The sequence below is a fragment of the Oncorhynchus gorbuscha genome, linkage group LG18, assembly GCF_021184085.1.
Source record: "Oncorhynchus gorbuscha isolate QuinsamMale2020 ecotype Even-year linkage group LG18, OgorEven_v1.0, whole genome shotgun sequence".
NCBI classification, from domain to species: Eukaryota; Metazoa; Chordata; class Actinopteri; order Salmoniformes; family Salmonidae; genus Oncorhynchus; species Oncorhynchus gorbuscha.
Window position 1 is genome coordinate 45,577,483 of NC_060190.1, and position 24,265 is coordinate 45,601,747.

At 46.2% G+C, this 24,265-nt stretch overlaps 1 protein-coding gene across 3 annotated transcripts in view; it reads left to right on the plus strand.

Moving 5' to 3' along the window:
• Positions 1-24,265, plus strand: part of LOC124003048 (SLIT-ROBO Rho GTPase-activating protein 3-like) — a 133,783-nt gene that overhangs the window by 94,119 nt on the left and 15,399 nt on the right. For 2 of the 3 annotated variants that reach the window (XM_046311036.1, XM_046311038.1), the window contains 12 exons: positions 375-596; positions 834-935; positions 1,840-2,037; positions 6,989-7,073; positions 10,549-10,576; positions 11,736-11,838; positions 12,919-12,979; positions 13,638-13,715; positions 13,979-14,113; positions 14,791-14,896; positions 17,442-17,669; positions 18,548-18,621. In XM_046311036.1, coding sequence (XP_046166992.1) covers positions 375-596; positions 834-935; positions 1,840-2,037; positions 6,989-7,073; positions 10,549-10,576; positions 11,736-11,838; positions 12,919-12,979; positions 13,638-13,715; positions 13,979-14,113; positions 14,791-14,896; positions 17,442-17,669; positions 18,548-18,621 — 1,420 coding nt within the window. Of the gene's footprint in view, positions 1-374; positions 597-833; positions 936-1,839; positions 2,038-6,988; positions 7,074-10,548; positions 10,577-11,735; positions 11,839-12,357; positions 12,389-12,918; positions 12,980-13,637; positions 13,716-13,978; positions 14,114-14,790; positions 14,897-17,441; positions 17,670-18,547; positions 18,622-24,265 lie in introns of all 3 variants that reach the window. The other variant, XM_046311037.1, reaches the window with a different exon arrangement.

The following is a 24,265-nucleotide window of genomic DNA, read 5'->3' on the forward strand; positions in this document are numbered from 1 at the left end:
CTGTATTCTATTATTCTATTTAGGCCTGTTAACCGATAGCAGTGTCTGATTTGGAATTGAGTTCATGTTGAAGGTCAGGTTAGTAACGTGCTTGTAGGAAATGAGAGGAATCATGTAACTGAATCGTGTGGATGCTAAAGGCTGAGTTTATCCCATTGACTTGTGTATAATGGATTCAGACTGCTATGTCAGGTTGTCCATAATTAGGTCCAGGAGGTTCTTAGTCACATGACCTGAGCCACAAAACTCTGGACACCTGATGTAGACTTACAGTCAGGTCATGTGGTCAAGAAAAAGGCCTATATTATATTCTACTCCTATATTAGTTATTGTATTATACTATACTATAATGAGTGTTTTTCCCTATATCTCAGTGCTGTGACCTGGGCTACCACGCCAGCCTTGCGCGTACCTTCAGGACCTACTTGTCAGCTGAGTACAACCTGGAGACAAGTCGCCACGAGGGCCTGGACATTATGGAGAACGCCGTGGACAACCTGGACTCCCGCAGCGACAAGCACAAGATCATGGACATGCACAACCAGGTGTTCTGCCCTCCCATGTGCTTCGAGTACCTGCCCCACATGGGGGACGAGGTGAGAGGGGTCAAATGACTGATTTGGTACATTTATAGATTCATACGATATTGATTGTCATTATTGAAACTGATTCCGAGTTGCAATTACAGCCGGTAGATTTGTTCAACCATGGAAAGCACGATCAAGTCAGCAGAAACAACATTTCTAAGCATGCTTTTTTCCAATTCTGTAAGGTACACTTAATGAGAATCCAAGTGCCCAGCCCATACCTCTTGTCTATGTGTGCCCCCTCAGGTGTGCCAGGTGAGTGCCCAGCAGCCTGTGCAGACTGAGCTCCTGATGCGCTACCACCAGCTGCAGTCCCGTCTGGCCACGCTCAAGATCGAGAACGAAGAGGTGAGGGCTCACGGTAGCGTCCACCCCCCCCAGTGTGTCTGCTGCATCAGCCCGCTGAGATCGTCCTGTCGCCCCCTGTTTCCCAAGTCTCTGAAATGCCAGAACTCAGGTCTATAGATACAATCAACTCTCATTGCAATTTCAATGTAATGGCCCACACACACTTCCTGGGAGCTGAGAATGTATCTTTAGCTTGTGACTGTGAGCTTGTATGATAACCGTAATGGATGCATGTTCCATGTAGATACAGTACATCCCTAATGATGGCGTGTTGTGCGTGGTGAGGAGTGGTCCTTCTCAGTGGGAGCAGCAGGCAGCACACACACACACAGCTCTCTCTCCCTCTGAGTGGATGCAGGTGCTAATGGAGATGCTAATGACCCTGGCTGGCTAGCTACAACCTGCCCTGATGGCTACGCCTCGGCTCCCGTCTCATATCGCCCTGGCTCTCATCACGTCTCATAACGTTTCATATAACTTCCGGGTAATGGACGAGTCGTGCCACTCTGGGAATGAGCCTGATCAATCACAGTGTTGTATAGAAAGAGCCCGCAGACCTTTTACATACAGCCGGGCCAGATGCTCTTCATATTCTGCTGTTATTGTGATGAATGGCTGACTGGCAGGTCGTCTGGTACGCTGCCTAGGAATGAACCGTGTACCTGCCTTAGGAGGTGAAGGCTGTTTGGTGTCAAACAGCTACAATCAAAGGTTATTTGTTGTTATTCGGGGTTGATTTGTCTTTGAAATGGGATATGCCAGTGATCACTCACATTTGACCTTGCAAGTGGCATAGGATGCTTTTACCTTTATGTTCAAAAAGACCCGAATCAGATGACTTGAGGAGGAAATCCTGGCTCTTTTTGTTGTGGTTTGAGTTGCTGAATCTTTGCCTTTGCTGTAGGTGAGGAAGACTCTGGACGCCACCATGCAGATGCTCCAGGACATGCTGACTGTGGAGGACTTTGACGTGTCTGATGCCTTCCAGCACAGCCGCTCCACTGAGTCCATCAAGTCTGTTGCCTCCGAGACCTACATGAGCAAACTGAACGTGGCCAAGAGACGGGCCAACCAGCAGGAGACAGAGGTCTTCTACTTCACTGTGAGTACCTGCCTGTTATACATAGCCTTCATACCTGCCTGTTATACATAGCCTTCATACCTGCCTGTTATACATAGCCTTCATACCTGCCTGTTATACATAGCCTTCATACCTGCCTGTTATACATAGCTGTGAGTACCTGCCTGTTATACATAGCCTTCATACCTGCCTGTTATACATAGCCTTCATACCTGCCTGTTATACATAGCTGTGAGTACCTGCCTGTTATACATAGCCTTCATACCTGCCTGTTATACATAGCTGTGAGTACCTGCCTGTTATACATATCCTTCATACCTGCCTGTTATACATAGCTGTGAGTACCTGCCTGTTATACATAGCCTTCATACCTGCCTGTTATACATAGCTGTCAGTACCTGCCTGTTATACATAGCTGTGAGTACCTGCCTGCTATACATAGCTGTGAGTACCTGCCTGTTATACATAGCCTTCATACCTGCCTGTTATACATAGCTGTGAGTACCTGCCTGTTATACATAGCCTTCATACCTGCCTGTTATACATAGCTGTGAGTACCTGCCTGTTATACATAGCCTTCATACCTGCCTGTTATACATAGCTGTGAGTACCTGCCTGTTATACATAGCTGTCATACCTGCCTGTTATACATAGCTGTCATACCTGTCTGTTATACATAGCTGTCATACCTGCCTGTTATACATAGCTGTCATACCTGCCTGTTATACATGGCTGTCATACCTGTCTGTTATACATAGCTGTCATACCTGCCTGTTATGGATAGCTGTCATACCTGCCTGTTATACATAGCTGTCATACCTGCCTGTTATGGATAGCTGTCATACCTGCCTGTTATGGATAGCTGTCATACCTGCCTGTTATACATAGCTGTCATACCTGCCTGTTATACATAGCTGTCATACCTGCCTGTTATGGATAGCTGTCATACCTGCCTGTTATGGATAGCTGTCATACCTGCCTGTTATGGATAGCTGTCATACCTGCCTGTTATACATAGCCGTCATACCTGCCTGTTATGGATAGCTGTCATACCTGCCTGTTATGGATAGCTGTCATACCTGCCTGTTATGGATAGCTGTCATACCTGCCTGTTATGGATAGCCTTCATACCTGCCTGCTATACATAGCTGTCATACCTGCCTGTTATACATAGCCTTCATACCTGCCTGTTATACATAGCCTTCATACCTGCCTGTTATACATAGCTGTCATACCTGCCTGTTATACATAGCCTTCATACCATAGCCTTCATACCTGCCTGTTATATACATACCTGCCTGCCTTCATACCTGCCTGTTATACATAGCTGTGAGTACCTGCCTGTTATACATATCCTTCATACCTGCCTGTTATACATAGCTGCCTGTTATAGTACCTGCCTGTTATACATAGCCTTCTGTTATACCTGCCTGTTATACATAGCTGTCAGTACCTGCCTGTTATACATAGCTGTCATACCTGCCTGCTATACATAGCTGTGAGTACCTGCCTGTTATACATAGCCTTCATACCTGCCTGTTATACATAGCTGTGAGTACCTGCCTGTTATACTAGCCTTCATACCTGCCTGTTATACATATAGCTGTCATACCTGCCTGTTATACATAGCTGTCAGTACCTGCCTGTTATACATAGCTGTCATACCTGCCTGTTATACATAGCTGTCATACCTGTCTGTTATACATAGCTGTCATACCTGCCTGTTATACATAGCTGTCATACCTGCCTGTTATATAGCTGTCATACCTGCTGTTATACTGCTGTCATACCTGCCTGTTATGGATAGCTGTCATACCTGCCTGTTATACATAGCTGTCATACCTGCCTGCTGTCATATGGATAGCTGTCATACCTGCCTGTTATACATAGCTGTCATACCTGCCTGTTATACATAGCTGTCATACCTGCCCTGTCATACCTGCCTGTTATGGATAGCTGTCATACCTGCCTGTTATGGATAGCTGTCATACCTGCCTGTTATGGATAGCTGTCATACCTGCCTGTTATGGATAGCTGTCATACCTGCCTGTTATGGATAGCTGTCATACCTGCCTGTTATATAGCTGTCATACCTGCCTGTTATACATAGCTGTCATACCTGCCTGTTATACATAGCTGTCATACCTGCCTGTTATACATAGCTGTCATACCTGCCTGTTATACATAGCTGTCATACCTGCCTGTTATATAGCTGTCATAGCTGTTATACATAGCTGTCATACCTGCCTGTTATACATAGCTGTCATACCTGCCTGTTATACATAGCTGTCATACCTGCCTGTTATACATAGCTGTCATACCTGCCATACATAGCTGTCATACCTGCCTGTTATACATAGCTGTCATACCTGCCTGTTATGAATAGCTGTCATACCTGCCTGTTATACATAGCTGTCATACCTGCCTGTTATACATAGCTGTCATACCTGCCTGTTATGGATAGCTGTCATACCTGCCTGTTATACATAGCTGTCATACCTGCCTGTTATACATAGCTGTCATACCTGCCTGTTATACATAGCTGTCATACCTGCCTGTTATGGATAGCTGTCATACCTGCCTGTTATACATAGCTGTCATACCTGCCTGTTATACATAGCTGTCATACCTGCCTGTTATACATAGCTGTCATACCTGCCTGTTATACATAGCTGTCATACCTGCCTGTTATGGATAGCTGTCATACCTGCCTGTTATACATAGCTGTCATACCTGCCTGTTATACATAGCTGTCATACCTGCCTGTTATACATAGCTGTCATACCTGCCTGTTATACATAACTGTCATACCTGCCTGTTATACATAGCTGTCATACCTGCCTGTTATACATAGCCTTCATACCTGCCTGCTATACATATCTGTCATACCTGCCTGTTATGGATAGCTGTCATACCTGCCTGTTATACATAGCTGTCATACCTGCCTGTTATACATAGCCTTCATACCTGCCTGCTATACATAGCTGTCATACCTGCCTGCTATACATAGCTGTCATACCTGTCTGTTATACATAGCTGTCATACCTGTCTGTTATACATAGCTGTCATACCTGCCTGTTATGGATAGCTGTCATACCTGCCTGTTATACATAGCCTTCATACCTGCCTGCTATACATATCTGTCATACCTGCCTGTTATACATAGCTGTCATACCTGCCTGTTATACATAGCTGTCATACCTGCCTGTTATGGATAGCTGTCATACCTGCCTGTTATGGATAGCTGTCATACCTGCCTGTTATGGATAGCTGTCATACCTGCCTGTTATGGATAGCTGTCATACCTGCCTGTTATGGATAGCTGTCATACCTGCCTGTTATGGATAGCTGTCATACCTGCCTGTTATGGATAGCCTTCATACCTGCCTGCTATACATAGCTGTCATACCTGCCTGCTATACATATCTGTCATACCTGCCTGTTATACATAGCTGTCATACCTGCCTGCTATACATAGCTGTCATACCTGCCTGCTATACATAGCTGTCATACCTGTCTGTTATACATAGCTGTCATACCTGCCTGTTATGGATAGCTGTCATACCTGCCTGTTATACATAGCCTTCATACCTGCCTGCTATACATATCTGTCATACCTGCCTGTTATACATAGCTGTCATACCTGCCTGTTATACATAGCTGTCATACCTGCCTGTTATGGATAGCTGTCATGCCTGCCTGTTATACATAGCTGTCATACCTGCCTGTTATGGATAGCTGTCATACCAGCCTGTTATACATAGTTGTCATACCTGCCTGTTATACATAGCTGTCATACCTGCTTGTTATACATATGTCATACCTGCCTGTTATACATATCTGTCATACCTGCCTGTTATACATATCTGTCATACCTGCCTGTTATACATATCTGTCATACCTGCCTGTTATACATAGCTGTCATACCTGTCTGTTATGGATAGCTGTCATACCTGCCTGTTATACATAGCTGTCATACCTGTCTGTTATGGATAGCTGTCATACCTGCCCTGCAATACATAGCTGTCATACCTGCCTGTTATACATAGATTCCTACCTGCCTGTTATGGATAGCTGTCATACCTGCCTGTTATACATAGCTTTCATACCTGCCTGTTATACATAGCCTTCATACCTGCCTGCTATACATAGCTGTCATACCTGCCTGTTATGGATAGCTGTCATACCTGCCTGTTATACATAGCCTTCATACCTGCCTGTTATACATAGCCTTCATACCTGCCTGCTATACATAGCTGTCATACCTGCCTGTTATACATAGCTGTCATACCTGTCTGTTATACATAGCTGTCATACCTGCCTGTTATGGATAGCTGTCATACCTGCCTGTTATACATAGCCTTCATACCTGCCTGTTATACATAGCCGTCATACCTGCCTGTTATGGATAGCTGTCATACCTGCCTGTTATGGATAGCTGTCATACCTGCCTGTTATGGATAGCTGTCATACCTGCCTGTTATGGATAGCTGTCATACCTGCCTGTTATGGATAGCTGTCATACCTGCCTGTTATGGATAGCTGTCATACCTGCCTGTTATGGATAGCTGTCATACCTGCCTGTTATGGATAGCTGTCATACCTGCCTCTTTTGCCCTAAGATATGCATCCATGTCTCAGGGCAACTGCCTGTTCTATCAGTTTCACACTAAAGTGACAAACCTAGCTGTACTACCATAGTCTTTTTCCCTGACTAAAAGGACCTTTAGCGTCAGTTTAGTGCACATCAAAGCCATCAGCCATCACACTTTTCCACAAAACACGCATGCTTTGGAAATCACATGGAAATTAGATTATCCTTGGAACAGATTGAATTTGTGCCATTCAGAGTGAGACTGAATGTCTTCTCTGGCCTTTGTGGTGGACAGCGGCCGACTCTGCCTGTTCCAGTCACATCCCATTAACACTGTTCACTCACTGACACTTTCATCTGGTCTGTCTGGGTTTGCAGAAGTTCAAGGAGTTCCTGAACGGCAGCAATCTCATCATTAAACTGCAGGCCAAGCATGACCTCCTGAAGCAGACATTGGGAGAAGGTAAGGGCCCGATGTCTCTCCACCAATGACGTCATGTCTATCGACGTCAATGTTAGTTCGACATCCCTTCTCTTAATGTTCCTATTTCTTCTGGTCACAGTGGCGTTAATGACAGGTGCCAGGCCTAGTCTGTCAACCTCTAGCTTATTATGAGCCAGGGTTCCCTGGGAAAGGTGATGGGCCTGTAAAATGGCTGCCTTCAGGGCAAGTAGTGTTGTGGTGCGCTTATCTAATGAGGAGAGCTGAACCAGGCTGAAGAGCGAGGACACCATAGGGACTTGTGTCCCCTCAATGGGCAGTAAAACAGGGAAGAGGAGTTCAGTTCATATTCAAAGGCGAGGACTGTAAGTACATCAAAGGTATCATAACAAAACATTATAACATCACAATCACCTCTCCTCTCTGTATGTTGTGCTGTAGCCTCTAGGAGGGTCCAGGAGGAGTCTGGATAATAGAGACCCCCTCTCACAGAGGCCCCTCCCAGGGGGACCCTTGTCACCTCAGCCGTGAGCAGTTTACGCCCAATCAATCAGGCTGTCCCAGCTCCCAGCCGCACAGGCCTATCTCCACAGCTGCTGCTGTACCAGGGGTTCACCTAATAGAGAGGGACAGCAGGAGCAACCAGCTGGGGCCGTGTGTGTGCACAGCCGTGCTCACTCACTCACTCACTCACTCACTCACTCACTCACTCACTCACTCACTCACTCACTCACTCACTCACTCACACTCAGTGTTTCCCCTATGATTTTTTTTCAGCAGTGGTGGCAAGGGTGGGTGCATTGCTACTATTATTAGCGCAATGACATGCTTGCTGTTCCCATAGACTTCCAGTCATTTAAGTAAACGACAATCCATTTAAAAGGGTGTTTCGGCAGAAATACATAAACAGTAACACCATATTTTTTGCAGTGGTGGCAACAATTGAAATGAATATCGGGGAAACACTGCACTTACACTTGCACATACACGCACACACTCCCCCTATTTCAACTCATACACACATACGTGCACACTCTTGTTCAACGTGGATTTTTCTCTTTCGTTTAGGCCTCCCGAATGTTCCTCTGTCATCTTCAGATCTCTATGAACTGATGATAGCTTGAGCATGTTCTCATGTGAACACAGCCCACAGCTGGTTTGTTTGTGTGATTGTGGCTAGGAGCTAGAAACAGCGCGAGCGTGTCTGTCTGCGCCATCGTATTGGTCCAGTGCTGCTGCTGTGTGTGTGTGTATGGGCGTGACATACGGCGTCTGCAGGTACCAAACATGTTTCATTATTGAGGTGATCAGTCAGCCCTGCTCATGTGTATGTTCAATCAGGCCTGCTCATTAAGTGTGTGCGTGCGCGCGCGTTATTAGTGACCATGGAGAATACCACATGGCGCACACATCAGACCTAGCTGTATAGATTACTAGAACACTATGTCTACATTGAAACTACTCAACATGGCTAGGACAGCTGCATACCCTCCTGGGTTCTAGCTGGAAATCACAGATCTCCATGAATATCTACAGTTAACGCAGGTAGAATTCAGACTGCTATAAAAAAAAACACCATTGTGATGATTAATTGCCTATTATCGGGTTATGTAGCTGTAGGTTGATTTGTTGGTTTAGAATACTGAAACCTTGAGTTAGCAGTTTTTGCATAAAGCATTCGGCTCATTTAGCAAACGTACTTCAGTCACCAATTGACCCTTTAATGAGCCCCGAGCCATAATTTGGGGCAATTTATCACAATCGAATTAATAGCAGCTGTTGTCAAGATGACACCTTGTGTCATGACATGCTCACGTTTAAATCCCATGAAAGCCGGTGAGGGCTAGGGCAAAGATTTTTTTTTTAAAAAAAAATACAATTTTTATTGGCTAAATAATTGAATAGTGCACCAGGAGTACTTGCTACTCTAATTCCTGAAATGCAGAACCTGTTAATTAAGTATATTTTGAATCCATAATTATACTTTTGTTAAGCTTCATTGTTTGCTGGCTCTGCTGGTTAGCTAGCTCTCTGTCTCACTAGCCACTTAATATAACTTGTTTTCTCAAATGTATGTTCCTAACATTGCTATTTGCTGTCAACATCAGGATACGATTGGAAGGCACTAGTTAGCTCCAAAAGTGATTATAGCTTTGACTGTATGCTGACAGGTAATTACACAAACATTATTTTACCAGGTTCCCGTGAAGCAATTGTAATGATAGTCCACCACAACATATCCAATAGTTTCTTGATTAACAAGGGGCAGTCTGTGTTTAATTTCATTGTGTATTAAAAACACAGTATGAGATCATTGTGAGGGGATTTCACCAGTGGTTTAATGGGGAATTGGGCTTTCGAAAAATGTGTCCAAGGTTGCAACAGTAACCAAAGGGGGCGGAGCTTAGCAAAGGGTCAAACGCTACTGTGTTCTTGCAGTTACAACGAGACACTTAAATCCTTATGTTTGGATATGAAATTAAAACTGAATTTGTATAGCCAGCCTGTGCTTTGCCCATGCTGGAGAAAAGGGGTGTAATTTCTGGGTTCATTGAGCTGAGCTAGGCTAGACTATCACTCACTGGAATGACTGGCAGGAAATGCACTGTTGTTTCTCCACATGAACGCTCCAGAGACCACACTGCTAGTCTCATCTACTGCCAACATTATGCATAGAGAAATGGGTCAGTCATCACTCTCGTCTCTCATTCTGAAACTGATAGAAAGGGAACAACATAATGCTAGAATAGTGTGCTGTTCGAGCTTGTTGTACACAATGAGGCACATTCAGTCAATGCTCAATGGATTATATTTAAAAGACAAAGGGCCTTTCTCCACGCCAGCTATTAAACTCTATTTATTAACTATTGGCTGTTAAAGCTATGGTTAGTGGGAGGACCTTTCTGACACATACGAATAACAGTAATAAGGACTGACTTCTTCATTGCCTAACCTATACTCAATGTCTTGTCTTTACCTGAGGCTCGACTAGCAAGGTGTGTTGGTTGTGTGTGCGTGTGTGTGTGTGTGTGTGTGTGCGTGCGTGCGTGTGTGTGTGTGTGTGTGAGAGAAAGACAGAGGGAGAACATTTATTTGTGAAAGTGTGTGTGTTTGGGTTGGGTTTGATGTTTTTGCGTGCTCATGTGCTACTGTGTGTGTGTTGAGACGTGCGCAGGGCTTCGGGACAAAGGGCTCAGTGAGCCGGTGCGGACATCGCTCAGTGTCACCAGTTAGAGATGCACCCCCAGTCCCCAGAGCCCCTTTTCTTCCTTGAGGGAGCCGGCCTGCACCCTACAGGGTCCCCTATGAGGTTTCTATGGTGACAGCTCAATGCATTTGTCTCAAGGATGCTGTTGTCCCTAGACCATTCAGCTCTCTCTCAATAGGTCTGACTAGTCCCATGAAATCCTTCACTGAGCCCTGGTAGAGGAGCTGGAGTTAGCCTGTGCACTGTGCATATTCTTAATGACTTGTCTTTCTTGTTCTGTGTTTGCAGGAGAAAGGGCTGAATGTGGGACTACGAGGTAAGGTGTCTTAAGATAACTAAACCACTTCAAATACCCTGCCTTTGGCCGAACTACTCTCATGGTGCATACAATATAATATATATTATACGGTTATTTGATTTCAGTGGGTGTCTAATAGAAAATAAAGAAGAAAACTACTACAGATCATACAGTATGGAGTTCTCGGAGCATCTTGTTCACAGACGTCCATTGTTTAATGCTTCATTAACCTTATTGCCAGGAGTTCATACAAATCTGAGCATCATGTGTTGCAACGATGAGCCACAATGAGCAGAATGGTTGAGGCTGTGTTTAGACTTCCGGCTGGATGGCAGAGAGGAGAGTGCTGTGTGTCACTGATCTGTCCGTCCCTGGGAAGGGCTTCAGGGCCGCAGTGCAGATGGATCAGGAATGCTGGGTAGCTGTTAGTGTGTGTGTGGGTGGGTGGGGTTGGGGGGCAGGCCCTGAATAGGAAACCTGAACATTGTCAGCTCTACCTCCCTCTGAGGGCAAATTACCAACTCGGTGTGTGTGTGAGAGAGAGATATTAATGAAGGAAATCCCAAGGTGTATTTTAACATCTTTGTAATGTTATTCTAAGTTTCGATAAGGCTTAAATAAGTGTTTGGAGTGCTACTTTGGTTTGCCCTGGCCGTGACGGGACTTGCTGAAGTACCACTGGTCTGCTAACCACACTGTCATTTATTTGTGAGGGATAACCTGAACTATCAGCAGGTGTGCTTGATTTTATGAGTTCTGGTTAATGTTTACATTATGCTATACATTAGGAGTCAAGTTTCAATACGTCAATCATAGTGGGTTTTATAAGGGGCCCGAAGCCTCCGGCCATAGAGCCACACAGGGACCTCCCAGCAGCAAGGCCTAACGCAGACTAGCACTGCTTAGGGGTTAATTACAGGGCAGAGCCATCAGGTTTAAATAACACACATCAGTAATAAAACGTCTCGTTTTGGTTGAATTTCCAACATTTAGATGTGGATCACTTCCTACTGCCTACACACATTTCCTCTTGATAAACAGAGTGCAGGGGGACATTTTGGAAGGTGGAAGTCAGGTCTGTTGAGAGATGATGTTTTCATACCTGCATTTCAGCCTTGCGTGTTCGTTTCACAGCATACAGTGTTTTTGTTCCCCTCCTCACCCGCCATCTCCTCAGGCCCCCCACTCTCCCCCCTAAACCACAGAAAATGCGGAAGCCTAGGCCGCGCTCAGTCTATAACCATAAGCTGTTTAACGGCAACATGGAGACATTCATCAAGGTACCCCCCCCCACACACACGCACACAATGGGTTGTGTGAATGAGCGACCCTGTGGGGCTAAAGGAGGAGGCCCTCTCTCCCTCTCTCTCCCTCTCTCTCGCTCCTCCTGCTCACTGCTCTCCCTCATCCTGTAACCAGTGTCCTTAACCTCACCTCCACTTTCTCTGTTTCCTTGGCTCTGACGATGCACACAGGCAGGGTGGCAGTGGGTTAGTGTCTCCCTATTCTTTCAGATGGAGCAGTAGCACAGTTTCTCCTCTGCTTATCTTCAGACGTGAGGATACTGCGTATCATAGTCCCCATAATGGCTACACAGTGGTCCCTGTGCTAGTTGATTCCCTCGATGCACCCACATCTCACTGCAACTCAAGCCCTCCCAGTGGCCCCTGACCTGTGCTTATCCTCCAGGCCTCCGAATGGGGCTCTTTCTGTCTATCTGTCATCTGTGCTTCTCTAACTATGTTGCCTCTCTGCCTCCCTCCCTCTGCACCTCCTTGCTGTGCTGCTTTCTGTCCCAGGGGAAGACGGAATGCCCGTACCCGCAACCAGGTACTATCAGTGGGGGTTGATAGGATGGGAGGTAGGGCGCGTGGCACGGTGCTGTAGAGTGGGCCGACTGAAAACGATTACCACAAACAGCTCCACATGCCTATTCCTGCTTTCCTCCACACGCAGTCGTACTAATGAGCTCCAATAGCATGTCACTGCTGCTCCTCTTGTTTCATGACTGCTTGCTTGCTGTAACAGGGGGCTGTGAATAGTAATGATTTCTATCTGTCATTTTAATCCTGCTCGTATGAATGCTGGTTGACACTGCTGTTTATGAAGCATCGGGAAGAGGCATTTGTTTCTTTATGGCAGGGTGCAGGGCAGGCTTCTCTTCTTTTAGTATAATGTGAAGTAAGGCCTAATTGGTTGTTATGTACAGTATGCTGAAATGTTTTTATTATGCTGTGCTGCTTCACATGAGCAACAGAATCTATCAATATGGCCAGTATAGAATGGGTGGTTTTCTAGTCACTGTATAAGTGTGAGTCATCCATGCTTTGCTCTTACTATTGCCATGATTTATCTTTCAGGACTCCGGTCAACCTATTCCACTTGTGGTGGAGAGCTGTATTCGACACATCAATTTGTATGGTAAGCCTAGTAGAATCACACCTTTCTGATGGCTTCTACCATTTAGCAGTATTCAAAACACCAGTAGAAAGCTGTGAACTCCGCTGTGAACTCTTCATATCTCATAACAGATGACAGAACCTCTGGGTAGAGGTAATCCATTTACTAAAACATCTCCAGGTGTCGAGACAAACCTGCTATGATTTAAAACCTCAGCCCCACGTGCTCTCAGCTTGGAAAACGTGACAGTTAGCGTGGCAGCACATCACGCATAGGGACTTCTGACAGGACCCTTGGTCTTTGTTTACTAAATCAGTCCAATCTTCCCTTCCTCCCTCCTCATATCTTCATCCTTCTGTCCACCTCCACATCTGACTCCAGCCAAAGTGGTGTAGCCTCCAGGCCTGTAACCCCCACCCCTCCCCCTCCCTTCCCTACCCCCCTAGACCTAATGAAACCCCCACAAACTGATTAGGGGTTCTCTAACAGAAACCATATGCGGCAGACCGACCGAGGGGCCCTCTCCTGGAAGAAGAAAAAACACACGTCCCGTCACGACTAAATTACATTTCCTGCTCTCTGTTGTGTGTTTTCCATTGGTCTTTCATATTGCGGCCGTTTGGGTGTGGGGATAATGGTGGGTTCAGACTCAGTATTATGTTTCTATGTGTTGTTGCAGGGCTCCAGCAGCAGGGCATATTCCGCGTGCCTGGATCCCAGGTGGAGGTCAATGACATTAAAAACTCATTTGAGAGAGGTAGGTCCCCAGTGAGATCGGGGGTAATTGGTAATAGATGAGATTTCTGTTTCTCTCCTACAGCTCAGGATCAATAACATGACAAACCCATTGAATGTCAGCCATACAGTAGATACCTGTTATTTTCTATAATATAAGATCTACGTGTAGCAAGCAATCATTTTTTATTCAGATTTACGGTAATGAAGTCTTCATTGTTTCACTGATTCAGTTCTGTTGCTGTGGTCAGAACTATTAACTCTACTCTGCTATTGTTTGGCTAGGTGAAGACCCATTGATTGATGACCAGAATGAACATGACATCAACTCAGTGGCAGGGGTCCTCAAGCTGTACTTCAGGGGCCTGGAAAACCCTCTGTTCCCCAAGGAACGCTTCCTGGACCTCATGTCTACTATCAGTGAGTAGACTCTAAAGCCCTACCTTATACTCTTGGTCAATGTAGTAAATGTGTTCAGGGTAACTGAAACCCTACCCATCTGGCTGGTGAAATAGCACCATTGGGGCTTTGGTTACAGTACATGCCTTTTTGGATTATTCCCCGTCCGACACTGAGTAGAGATTGAGTCAGAATAGAAGAGAGAGGAGCCAACATCCGGCTCCAAAGATACATCATCAATCCCCACCACAACACCCTAATCACACTGCTTTATGGGAGGGGTAAGTTAGGGACGAGAGGCACGCAGCGCAGCACATGGAAACGATCACAACACCACGGCTGTCTGCCTGCCTGTGATTTAATAGAAACCCAATAGGAGGAGAGGAGCGAGGGGGCCACGACAGTCTACTAACTGAGCACAGCCTTGCCGTATTTCCCCCTGCCCCAGATAGCCCAGTCACTCAAATCCCCCTATCCTCTGGTTTAAACGAGGTGGGGATATCTATTAATGATCGGACTGTTCGTGTTGTCATTCCTGTACCCACAGTATGACTGCCAGGCCCTTGATAAGGTCGACTCATTCTGTGTATTCAGTAGATCATGGCGGTGTAGTGGAGCATAACGTTGCCCTGTATTAATATGGAGTGTTTTTATTTTCCTCCCATGTCATGACACTCTCTGATCCTCCTCTGTTTCAGAGCTGGAGTCTGGAGCTGAGAGAGCGCATCACGTCCAGCAGATTATTGTGACTCTTCCTCGCGCCGTTATCATTGTCATGAGATACCTGTTCGCTTTCCTCAATCAGTAAGTCGGCCGTATTGACATAAGTCACGTTTTGACAGTCCTCTGTTTTTTAATAGAGTCCCGGGACCAGACTACCTATACACTAAGGGCATACAGTTTAACCGGATGGGGTAAAAGTATGAAATTATAACTTTTATACACCTTTGAGAGTCTTGGGGAAAGGAAAAATCACTGTATTGCACTACATCAGCAATCCTTGTGAACCTCTGCTGCAGCAGCCAGAGGAAATGGCATTACTTTCCAAAGAATTGAACAGCCCTACTGTTCACGGCCTATTTACCACCGCGTCTGTCGGCAGAGCTTTAGAACATGTTTACGGGCCCGCTTGGAAAGTCATCCCTCAACCCAGTAATATACCTGCCCTGTTTTATTGGGCTGTTATTTTATACTCCTTTTTGCTTGGTTCCCCTGCAGAACAAAGAGTTTGATTCCACATCCTGACTTTTACCTCCGTGTTTGATTCCCCCCCCCCCCTCAGACAGAGTTTGGCTCTGGGCCAGCTGTAGGTCTTTACTGCTTCTCTCCAGCACCACACCACTCTGCTTGAATCATGAGCCCCTCTTAAAGATGAGGGTGAAGATACTGTAGGCCTGCTACCTAACTAGGATGCTGCTGGAAGGAAGGATGTTCTCACTGCCCCCCAAACCAGGATGGCTTATTAATATTGGCTACTATTTGGGGCGGTAGGTAGCCTAGTGGTTAGAGCGTTGGGCCAGTAACTGAAAGGTTGCTGGATCGAATTCCCGAGCTGACAAGGTAAAAAATCTGCCGCCCTGCCCCTGAGCAAGGCAGTTAACCTACTGTTCCCCCGTAGGCCGTCATTGTAAATAATTATTTGTTCTTAACTGATGTCATGTCTTTGACTATGCCGGATTAAGTGATATGACATGCTATTCTATAAAATCCATTCTCCGTAATTAATATTACCTGATTGAGCTAATCATGTAAATGTAATTAACTAGAGAGTCGGGCACAAAATTGGGTTTTATTATTTATTTACTAAATACCTAACTAATCACACAGAATTACACATACACATAATTAGTCATAACTTGATTACAAATGACGTCACAAAGGAAAACATCCCTAGCGGGCGAAAAAGATATGACAGCTTGTTACACAAAAGAAAAGGGCTGGGTTTGAGTGAAAGAGCGGGAAGACTGAGTAACAAAAGAAGAAGCTGTGCTATCGTAAATACAGTATCTTATGCATTCTAAATTACCGGCCATTTGGAAAAGGAAAATGCAATAAATATTTACTCTGAGCTGCGCTTCAGTAGGTTGGTGGTAGATAGAAGGCTGTGTTGCCAAACCGAGTCCTTTGTCCTTTGAAGAATGTATCTGGTGGTCAATTGGATACATTGTAGTAATGTCATTGTGTGATAGACGGGATACTTTGTCTGTTCCTTCCTAACCCTCGTTTGCAGCTGCTGTTGCTAACTCAACGGCTAGGAGGTATCACTTCTGTAGTGAATAAGAGTTCAAAGTTCATACCATTCGCATCCAAAGCTCACGCTGATGTTGGCTTCGTTCTGTAGTTATTATCTGAACCATTCTGACATCAGACCGTCGTCCTCACATCCTCGGAACAGGAGGTTACATTTTCACCAAGGCTTTATATAGTGGAGCGAGAAGGGTGTGTCTGAAAAGTATTATAACCCATGACTCTTCACAGGGGCGGGCCACTGATTAAGCAGAGCCCTAACCTTATGAAAACCCAATTCTCACATTTTAGAAGCTAAAATCACATTTCATCCCAACACAAATCATTTCATATTCAAACATTTAAATTAAACAACAATTCCATGTGAATCCGATAACTCTGATGTGTAGACTTTCCACTGTAGAGTTTATGTCATCTTATCATTGATGAGAATGTCTCAGATGACAATCGAACTGACATCATATTCATTAAGTACCACTGCATATGTTCAATTGGTCGGGTTACCAGAATATAGTTCATTTCCCCCCACCTTCTGATGTTCCCAGAATCTCTATGTTAACCAAGGGGTTTGCAAATGTAACATCAGTAGGGTAGAGAGAGGAAAAAGGGGGAGAGGTATTTATGACTGTCATAAACCTATCCCTCAGGCCAACGTCATGACACAGACTTGCCTAGTTAAATAAACGTTCAATTAAAAAAAAATGGCCTGTTAAACTGTGAAGTTAGAAGGGCAGGCTTGTTAAAGCTGGATAGGTGTGAGAATCTAGGTGACAACTAAACGGGGTGACTGAGGAATGTTTTAGCTAAGCTGGGATGTTGAGGGTTAAGGTAATGGGGTTTAAGGATGTACTTACTAAGCTCTGGTTGAAGACTGATGCCAAGCCAACAGGTAGTAGAGGAGATGATGCAGATCTCAAATCTGTCTAGAGACCAGACTCAAAGCACAGTATAAGCATGTTGGAAACGTATATATTCTATTGGCAAACAAGTAACTATAAGTACATTTAAAATGGAATCACCCGTCAGCCAGATTTTCATCTCTTAATGTAAACACGACCTAATTGTTCACCCCACTCACTCAAACCTCTTCCCTTCCATCCAGTCTGTCCCAGTACAGTGATGAGAACATGATGGATCCCTATAACCTGGCCATCTGCTTCGGCCCCACCCTGATGCCCATCCCCGACGGACAGGACCCTGTAGCCATCCAGGCACACGTCAATGAGGTCATCAAGACCATCATCATCCACAACGAGGTCATCTTCCCCAGCTACCGCGAGCTGGACGGGCCGGTCTATGAGAAGTGCATGACTGGAGGAGAGGAGTACTGGTGGGTAGCAGCTAGACCTGGGAGGACAAAACCTTTAAGACAAACACTGAAGACGTACAGTATGGCTAAGGCTAAAGCAGTAATACTGCTGCTGGTGTGACCCTGGGTTTAGCAGCAGTACAGTAATACTGCTGCTGGTGGATCGAGCACATGGTAGGATCTCAGCCATACAACAGCTACATTATGAGTCTGCTCGAGAATGTGGTGAGAAGAGGGGAATTTAGAGTGTAGGTAGAGATGGTATTTTCGGGTGGTATTTTCTTCAGCACTTGCTTTTACAGACACTGCTTAGATATAATACCCTAAGATAATTACTTGTATTTAGGGGCTGGAAATGTAGAATGGTATACATTTACTTCAAGAGCCAATCTGTCTGGAAAGATACATCATGTAACTGTTTAAATGGTCTTTTCTCTTTCTTGCCTTTTATCCCATTGTTCATGATACAAATGCTCCAAAGTAAATGTAGAACTGAATTATTCCAGTGCACAGACTGCAATATTACTGCTTGGGAATGTTTTGCATCTCAAAACTCACAGGGATATGGCGTACAAGCCAGTATGTACAGTTAAATGAATACCTTACCCAGAGCTGGTCCAACTAACATGTAGCTGGTACTTCCTGGAGAAACATGATGATATAAACGCCCCCTAGTTCAAATAAGAATTCACTTTGGAAAAGATCCAAGTATGACCTGTAACTCATCTTTCCGGGAGGAGGCATCAGTTTAGATTAGTTAGCCTACGCATGTGTCGTGGGTGTGTCTGAGTTTACCATTGATTGACTGTCCATCTCTCTCTCTCTCTCTCTCTCTCTCTCTCTCTCTCTCTCTCTCTCTCTCTCTCTCTCTCTCTCTCTCTCTCTCTCTCTGTCCACAGTGACAGCCCCCACAGTGAGCCAGGCACCATCGATGAGGCTGACAATGGGACTGAGCCACACACCAGTGAAGACGGTCAGTAACAGGGAGTTCCTTTACTTCTTCAGACCCTGGTACCCTAGAGGAGATGTTAGCAGCTAGCTGGCTACACAGCTAGTCTTAATCAAGCAGTTTGCTGTTGCAGAACTCCAAAAGCTTCTGTTGTCTCCCATTTCACTAGCTACTCTCTATGTTGTGTTTGGTTTTGTAATTGAATTGCTGTTTAGCCATGTGGTCATACTTTACACTACTAAAGTATGACATAACAGCATAGTCTGTTCTGTCTATGTTAAAGATGGAGGGTTGGTTGTGTCTGCTAGTCCTGCTGTCGGTGTCTGTCTGCCTCCCCAGGCAGGTACTCTGCTGTGTACTGCAGCACTGTAGGTCTGTGTCTGGACTGGACCTCCCATTTTAATTGCGATACGATGCAAAAATAGCCAATGTACTGTAGCCGTGGGTTAACTTTCAGCTTAATATATACATCCATGCAATGAGCCGTTCAGTATTAAAGAGGTGAGGCAGGACAGGGGCAGTGATTTATCTATGTACCTCTAGATGTCTCCCATAGAGACGGACAGATTGATCTTTAATATCAATTACCACAGCAGATGAATCATACATTTGATCTAATGAGCCCTTGATATAAGGTTGTAAAAGTTTGTTTTTTAAAGTTGTATGTGGTTGTTTCGCAGCCAGAGGTATTCCGTGTGATGGTTGAATGGGCTCAGTATGAATCTGATCTGGAGTGTAAGAAGGCTGTGTGGATGGAGTTGCCCTGAGCTCTGACTGACCTTATTCTGTGTGTTCTTTAGACTGAAGGAGAGAACTAGGCACAGCTCAGACTGTGACAGCTTAGGGCTGCAAAGGAGCACATCATGCTTGAAGGCGGAGGAGACAAGATTGTGTGTACATTGTGGGCAACCCCCACCTTTCTCATCTCTCTGTCTCTCTTTCTCTCTCTCTCTCTCTCTCTCTCTCTCTCTCTCTCTCTCTCTCTCTCTCTCTCTCTCTCTCTCTCTCTCTACTTCCGCTTGTAGCTTTCTCTCTCTCCCCTTGTAGCGCCCTCTCTCTCTCCCCTCGCGCCCTCTCTCTCTCCCCTAGCGTCCTCTCTCTCTCTCTCGCTCTCCCCTCGCTCTCTCTCTCTCTCTACTTCCGCTTGTAGCTTTCTTTCTCTCCCCTTGTAGCGCCCTCTCTCTCTCTCCCCTTGTAGCACCCTCTCTCTCTCTGCCCTTGTAGCGCCCCTCTCTCTCTCTCCCCTTGTAGCCTCTCTCTCTCTCTCTGCCCTTGTAGCTTCCCTTGTAGCTTTCTTTCTCCCTCTCTCTCTCTCTCCCCTTGTAGCGCCCTCTCTCTTCTCTCTCTCTCTCCCCTTGTAGCCCCCTCTCTCTCTCTCTCCCCTTGTAGCGCCCTCTCTCTCTCTCCCCTTGTAGCGCCCTCTCTCTCTCTCCCCTTGTAGCGCCCTCTCTCTCCCCTTGTAGCGCCCTCTCTCTCGCCCTCTCTCTCCCCTTGTAGCGCCCTCTCTCTCGCCCTCTCTCTCTCCCCTTGTAGCGCCCTCTCTCTCTCTCTCCCCTTGTAGCGCCCTCTCTCTCTCTCTCCCCGCCCTCTCTCTCTCTCTCCCCTGTAGCGCCCTCTCTCTCTCTCTCCCCTTGTAGCGCCCTCTCTCTCTCTCTCCCCTTGTAGCGCCCCCTCTCTCTCTCTCCCCTTGTAGCGCCCTCTCTCTCTCTCTCTCTCTCCCCTTGTAGCGCCCTCTCTCTCTCTCCCCTTGTAGCGCCCTCTCTCTCTCTCCCCTTGTAGCGCCCTCTCTCTCTCTCTCCCCTTGTAGCGCCCTCTCTCTCTCTCTCCCTTGTAGCGCCCTCTCTCTCTCTCTCCCCTTGTAGCGCCCTCTCTCTCTCTCTCCCCTTGTAGCGCCCCTCTCTCTCTCCCCTTGTAGCGCCCTCTCTCTCTCCCCCTTGTAGCGCCCTCTCCCTTGTAGCGCCTCTCTCTCCCCTCTCTCTCCCCTTGTAGCGCCCCTCTCTCTCTCCCCTTGTAGCGCCCCTCCCTCTTAGCGCCCTCTCTCTCTCCCCTTGTAGCGCCCTCTTTCTCTCTCTCCTCTTGTAGCCCTCTCTCTCTCCTCCCCTTTCTCTCTCTCCTCCCCTTGTAGCTCCCCTTGTAGCGCCTCTCTCTCTCCCCTTGTAGCGCCCTCTCTCTCTCTCCCCTTGTAGCGCCCTCTCTCTCTCCCCTTGTAGCGCCCCTCTCTCTCTCCCCTTGTAGCGCTCTCTCCCCTCTCTCTCTCTCCCCTTGTAGCGCCCTCTCCTCTCCCCTCTCTCTCTCCCCTTGTAGCGCCCCTCTCTCTCTCTCCCCTTGTAGCGCCCTCTCTCTCTCTCCCCTTGTAGCGCCCTCTCTCTCTCTCCCCTTGTAGCGCCCTCTCTCTCTCTCCCCTTGTAGCGCCCTCTCTCTCTCTCCCCTTGTAGCGCCCTCTCTCTCTCTCTCTCTCTCTCTCTCTCTCTCTCCTCTTATAGCTCTCTCTCTCTCTCTCTCTCTCTCCTCTTATAGCGCCCTCTCTCTCTCTCTCTCTCGCTCTCTCTCTCTCTCTCTCTCTCTCTCTCTCTCTCTCTCTCTCTCTCTCTCTCTCTCTCTCTCTCTCTCTCTCTCTCTCTCTCTCTCTCGCTCTCTCCTCTTATAGCTCTCTCTCTCTCTCTCTCTCTCTCTCTCTCTCTCTCTCTCTCTCTCATTCCCTCTCATCTATCTTTCCCTCTCATCTATCTTTCTTCAGCAATAGTAAACAGGTCCCATGGGACTTCCTCCTTTGTGCCTTTGTATTTTCCTGGTAGTCCTCATAGCCCTGACAGAATAATTGGGCTAAAGCTTAACACACTCAGGGAAACCATAACACTAGTCAGTCACAACACCAGAGATACTACTGTATCTGCTGGCTCTCAATGGTCAGACCCAATCATACTGCTGTATGCCAGGCTAGGGTAACAATATCGGGGAGACCCATCTGTAGTGATGGGTGTGTCAGTAATGAGTGCTGACACCCTCCCCAGCCCTCTGAACCAAACAGCAGAACAAAGGCTGACTGCCCCACACTACATGTGGAGAATTGGGAGGAGAGTACAGAGACACAGCCAGCCAGGGCAGGGCCCTTGGCGCTGGATCGTGGTCTCCCTCTGTTTAATTAGTTTGCATGGAGAGAATGAGAGTCACATGGTCCTGTCTTGGCTCTACTCAGACCTGAGGCGATACTGCCCTCCACAGCTCGACCCTCAAAATGAGTCTGGAGAAATGGCCGCCCAGCAAGACACAACCACACGTTCTACTTGAAGCTAGAACTAAAGGACTACATGAATACTATATAAATCAGTGAACCACAAAGTGGGCCGAGTTTGACTGTTGTGGCCTTCAGCTTGTATGTTGATTCTGAGTATTTGTTCTTTATTGGAGAACACAATAGTCATATTGTGATGATCAGACATACAGGTAACTGCCGAAATAAACTTAGTGTCTTAATAAAGCGTTTAGCCACCACGAGCCACCAAAACAGCGTTAATGCGACTTGTGTCTGGAACTCTATTGGAGGGCTGTGACACCATTCTTCCACGAGAAATTCCATCATTTGGCGTTTTGTTGATGGTGTTGGAAAACGCCGTCACAGGCAGTTCAATTGAGTTGAGATCTGGTGACTGAGATGCACAAACTCACCCTTTAAAACCCCTTTGAGACCCCTCTTTTAAAGCCACGTTAGCCAAAATAAGCATGATGGGATGTTAATTGCTTAATTAACTCAGGAACCACATCTGTGTGGAAGCACCTGCTTTCAATCTACTTTGTATCCCTCATTTACTGAAGTGTTTCCTTTATTTTGCCAGTTACCTGTACATGTGTTATTGTGTTTCTGAGGAAGAGAGCGAGAGCTCTACTTAAGTGGTCTAAAAGCCTCAGGCTGAATCTACTCTTGGAACCAGGGGGACAAAGTGAGACAATGTTACCCTGTCTCTGTCCTTCTACCTCGCTCTCTCCTCCCCTTTCCTCCTCTCTCCTTCTCCTCTTCCTCCTCCTCTTCCTCCCTCGCTCTCCCTGTTTCTGTAGGTAATTTCACCCCTGGATGGAGCTCCTAATAGAACTGATTGGGCTTTCTGGTTGGCTTGGAGATTTCCTGCTGGGAGACTATTTATTTTATACATGTGCTTAACCCCGGCTGACTCCTGCTCTGTCTGTCTGGTCTGGCCCATAGAGACACAATGAGGCGTGGCTGTAGTACCAGTGGCCAAGGCCATCCTGCCACGCACACACACACCCCCTCCACCCGGTCAGGGAAGTCTAGATGGGAAATCTGACAGCCTGGGGACTAGCTTAGATCCCTTTAGCATTTTGAACACTCACTACATGTGCATATCTCTATGGGACATGTCCCCAAGCAAAAATGTGTTTATCTAGGTTGTGTGTGTAACCAAGTCATCACGCTCTTTGTGTGATTGATATCAGCTTGGACGCAGGGTGTGGGCATGCGTCCGTGCGTGCGTGGCAATACCTCCCCCTCACCCGTCATACCCCCTCCCCTGGCACCGTCCCTGTGGGATAGAGGTCTTGTAGCAGAGACCAGTCTGCTAATCTCCTCTGGTCCAGTGTTGAATGGTGACTGATGTTTGCTTACGGACAACTAAAGCCTGTGCCTTTGTGCGTCTGTTCTCTCAAGAGGCTAACAGCAGCGTGAAGGTTGGTTCTTCTGGCTATTGGTGTGTGCTCAGTGTGTGAGTAGTTTGGTGTGTTGGGACCCATAATGCCATTAAAGGACCAAGTCATTGGATTGTCAACCAGTCTATTAGCTGTTAGGATAGTAGTGTTCACTGATCAGAATACAGTGTTACCCTTGAGCAGAGTTGTGATGTCCTCATTGGTGGCACTGGTGTTGATTGCACAGCAAATGCTCCAGTTTTAAATAATCACTGACAGTGTTACATTTAACACTGGGCAGGTGTCTATACAGGTCCACACTTTTCAGTGTTAAATTAACACTGCTTAGTTCTGATGCTGTTACACTCTGTCAGTGTTAGGGAATATGCAATAACCCTTAAATTATTTTTAATCATTACGCAAAGACGTCCGTATCTCTAGACAAGGTCGCTCGTGTTGGATTAAGGACATGTGTTGGTGACAAGAGACATGGTTGTTGAATTCATTCATTTTCAGTACTGTGGACTTCGCCAAGTGAGTTCCTACTGGAGGCGAATGTTATCATTCAAATGAATCTCTTTAGGACACTACATTAAATATCGTAAGGCCTGCTGTGTTAGGAACCCCCTGGTTTACAGGCCACATCAGGACTGCAAGTCACATTATGCTGGCTTGCAAAATCTGATAATGATGGGCGTGGTTTTGATGAGAAATGTTTACTCTCCACATAATAAAACTGACACAATCACCCTCAACACTGGGGTTCTTTTATACCAGAGTGAATCAACACCAGAAATATTACACCGAAAAATCAACACTAGATAACACTGGCCAATTTGCTCGGTGGAACTCACTGACAGGTCATCCTCAACTCACAACAATGCTTGGAATCTAAGTGTATCACTCAAACAGTATAACCATCCCCTCTGTTAGAAAATTGTTTATATTGTAAAGCTGCATCTCGTTTTATTTCTCTTCAACTCAGATATTTCCTCTTCTCGCTCTTTGTCTCTCAAAGACTTCTGTGTCT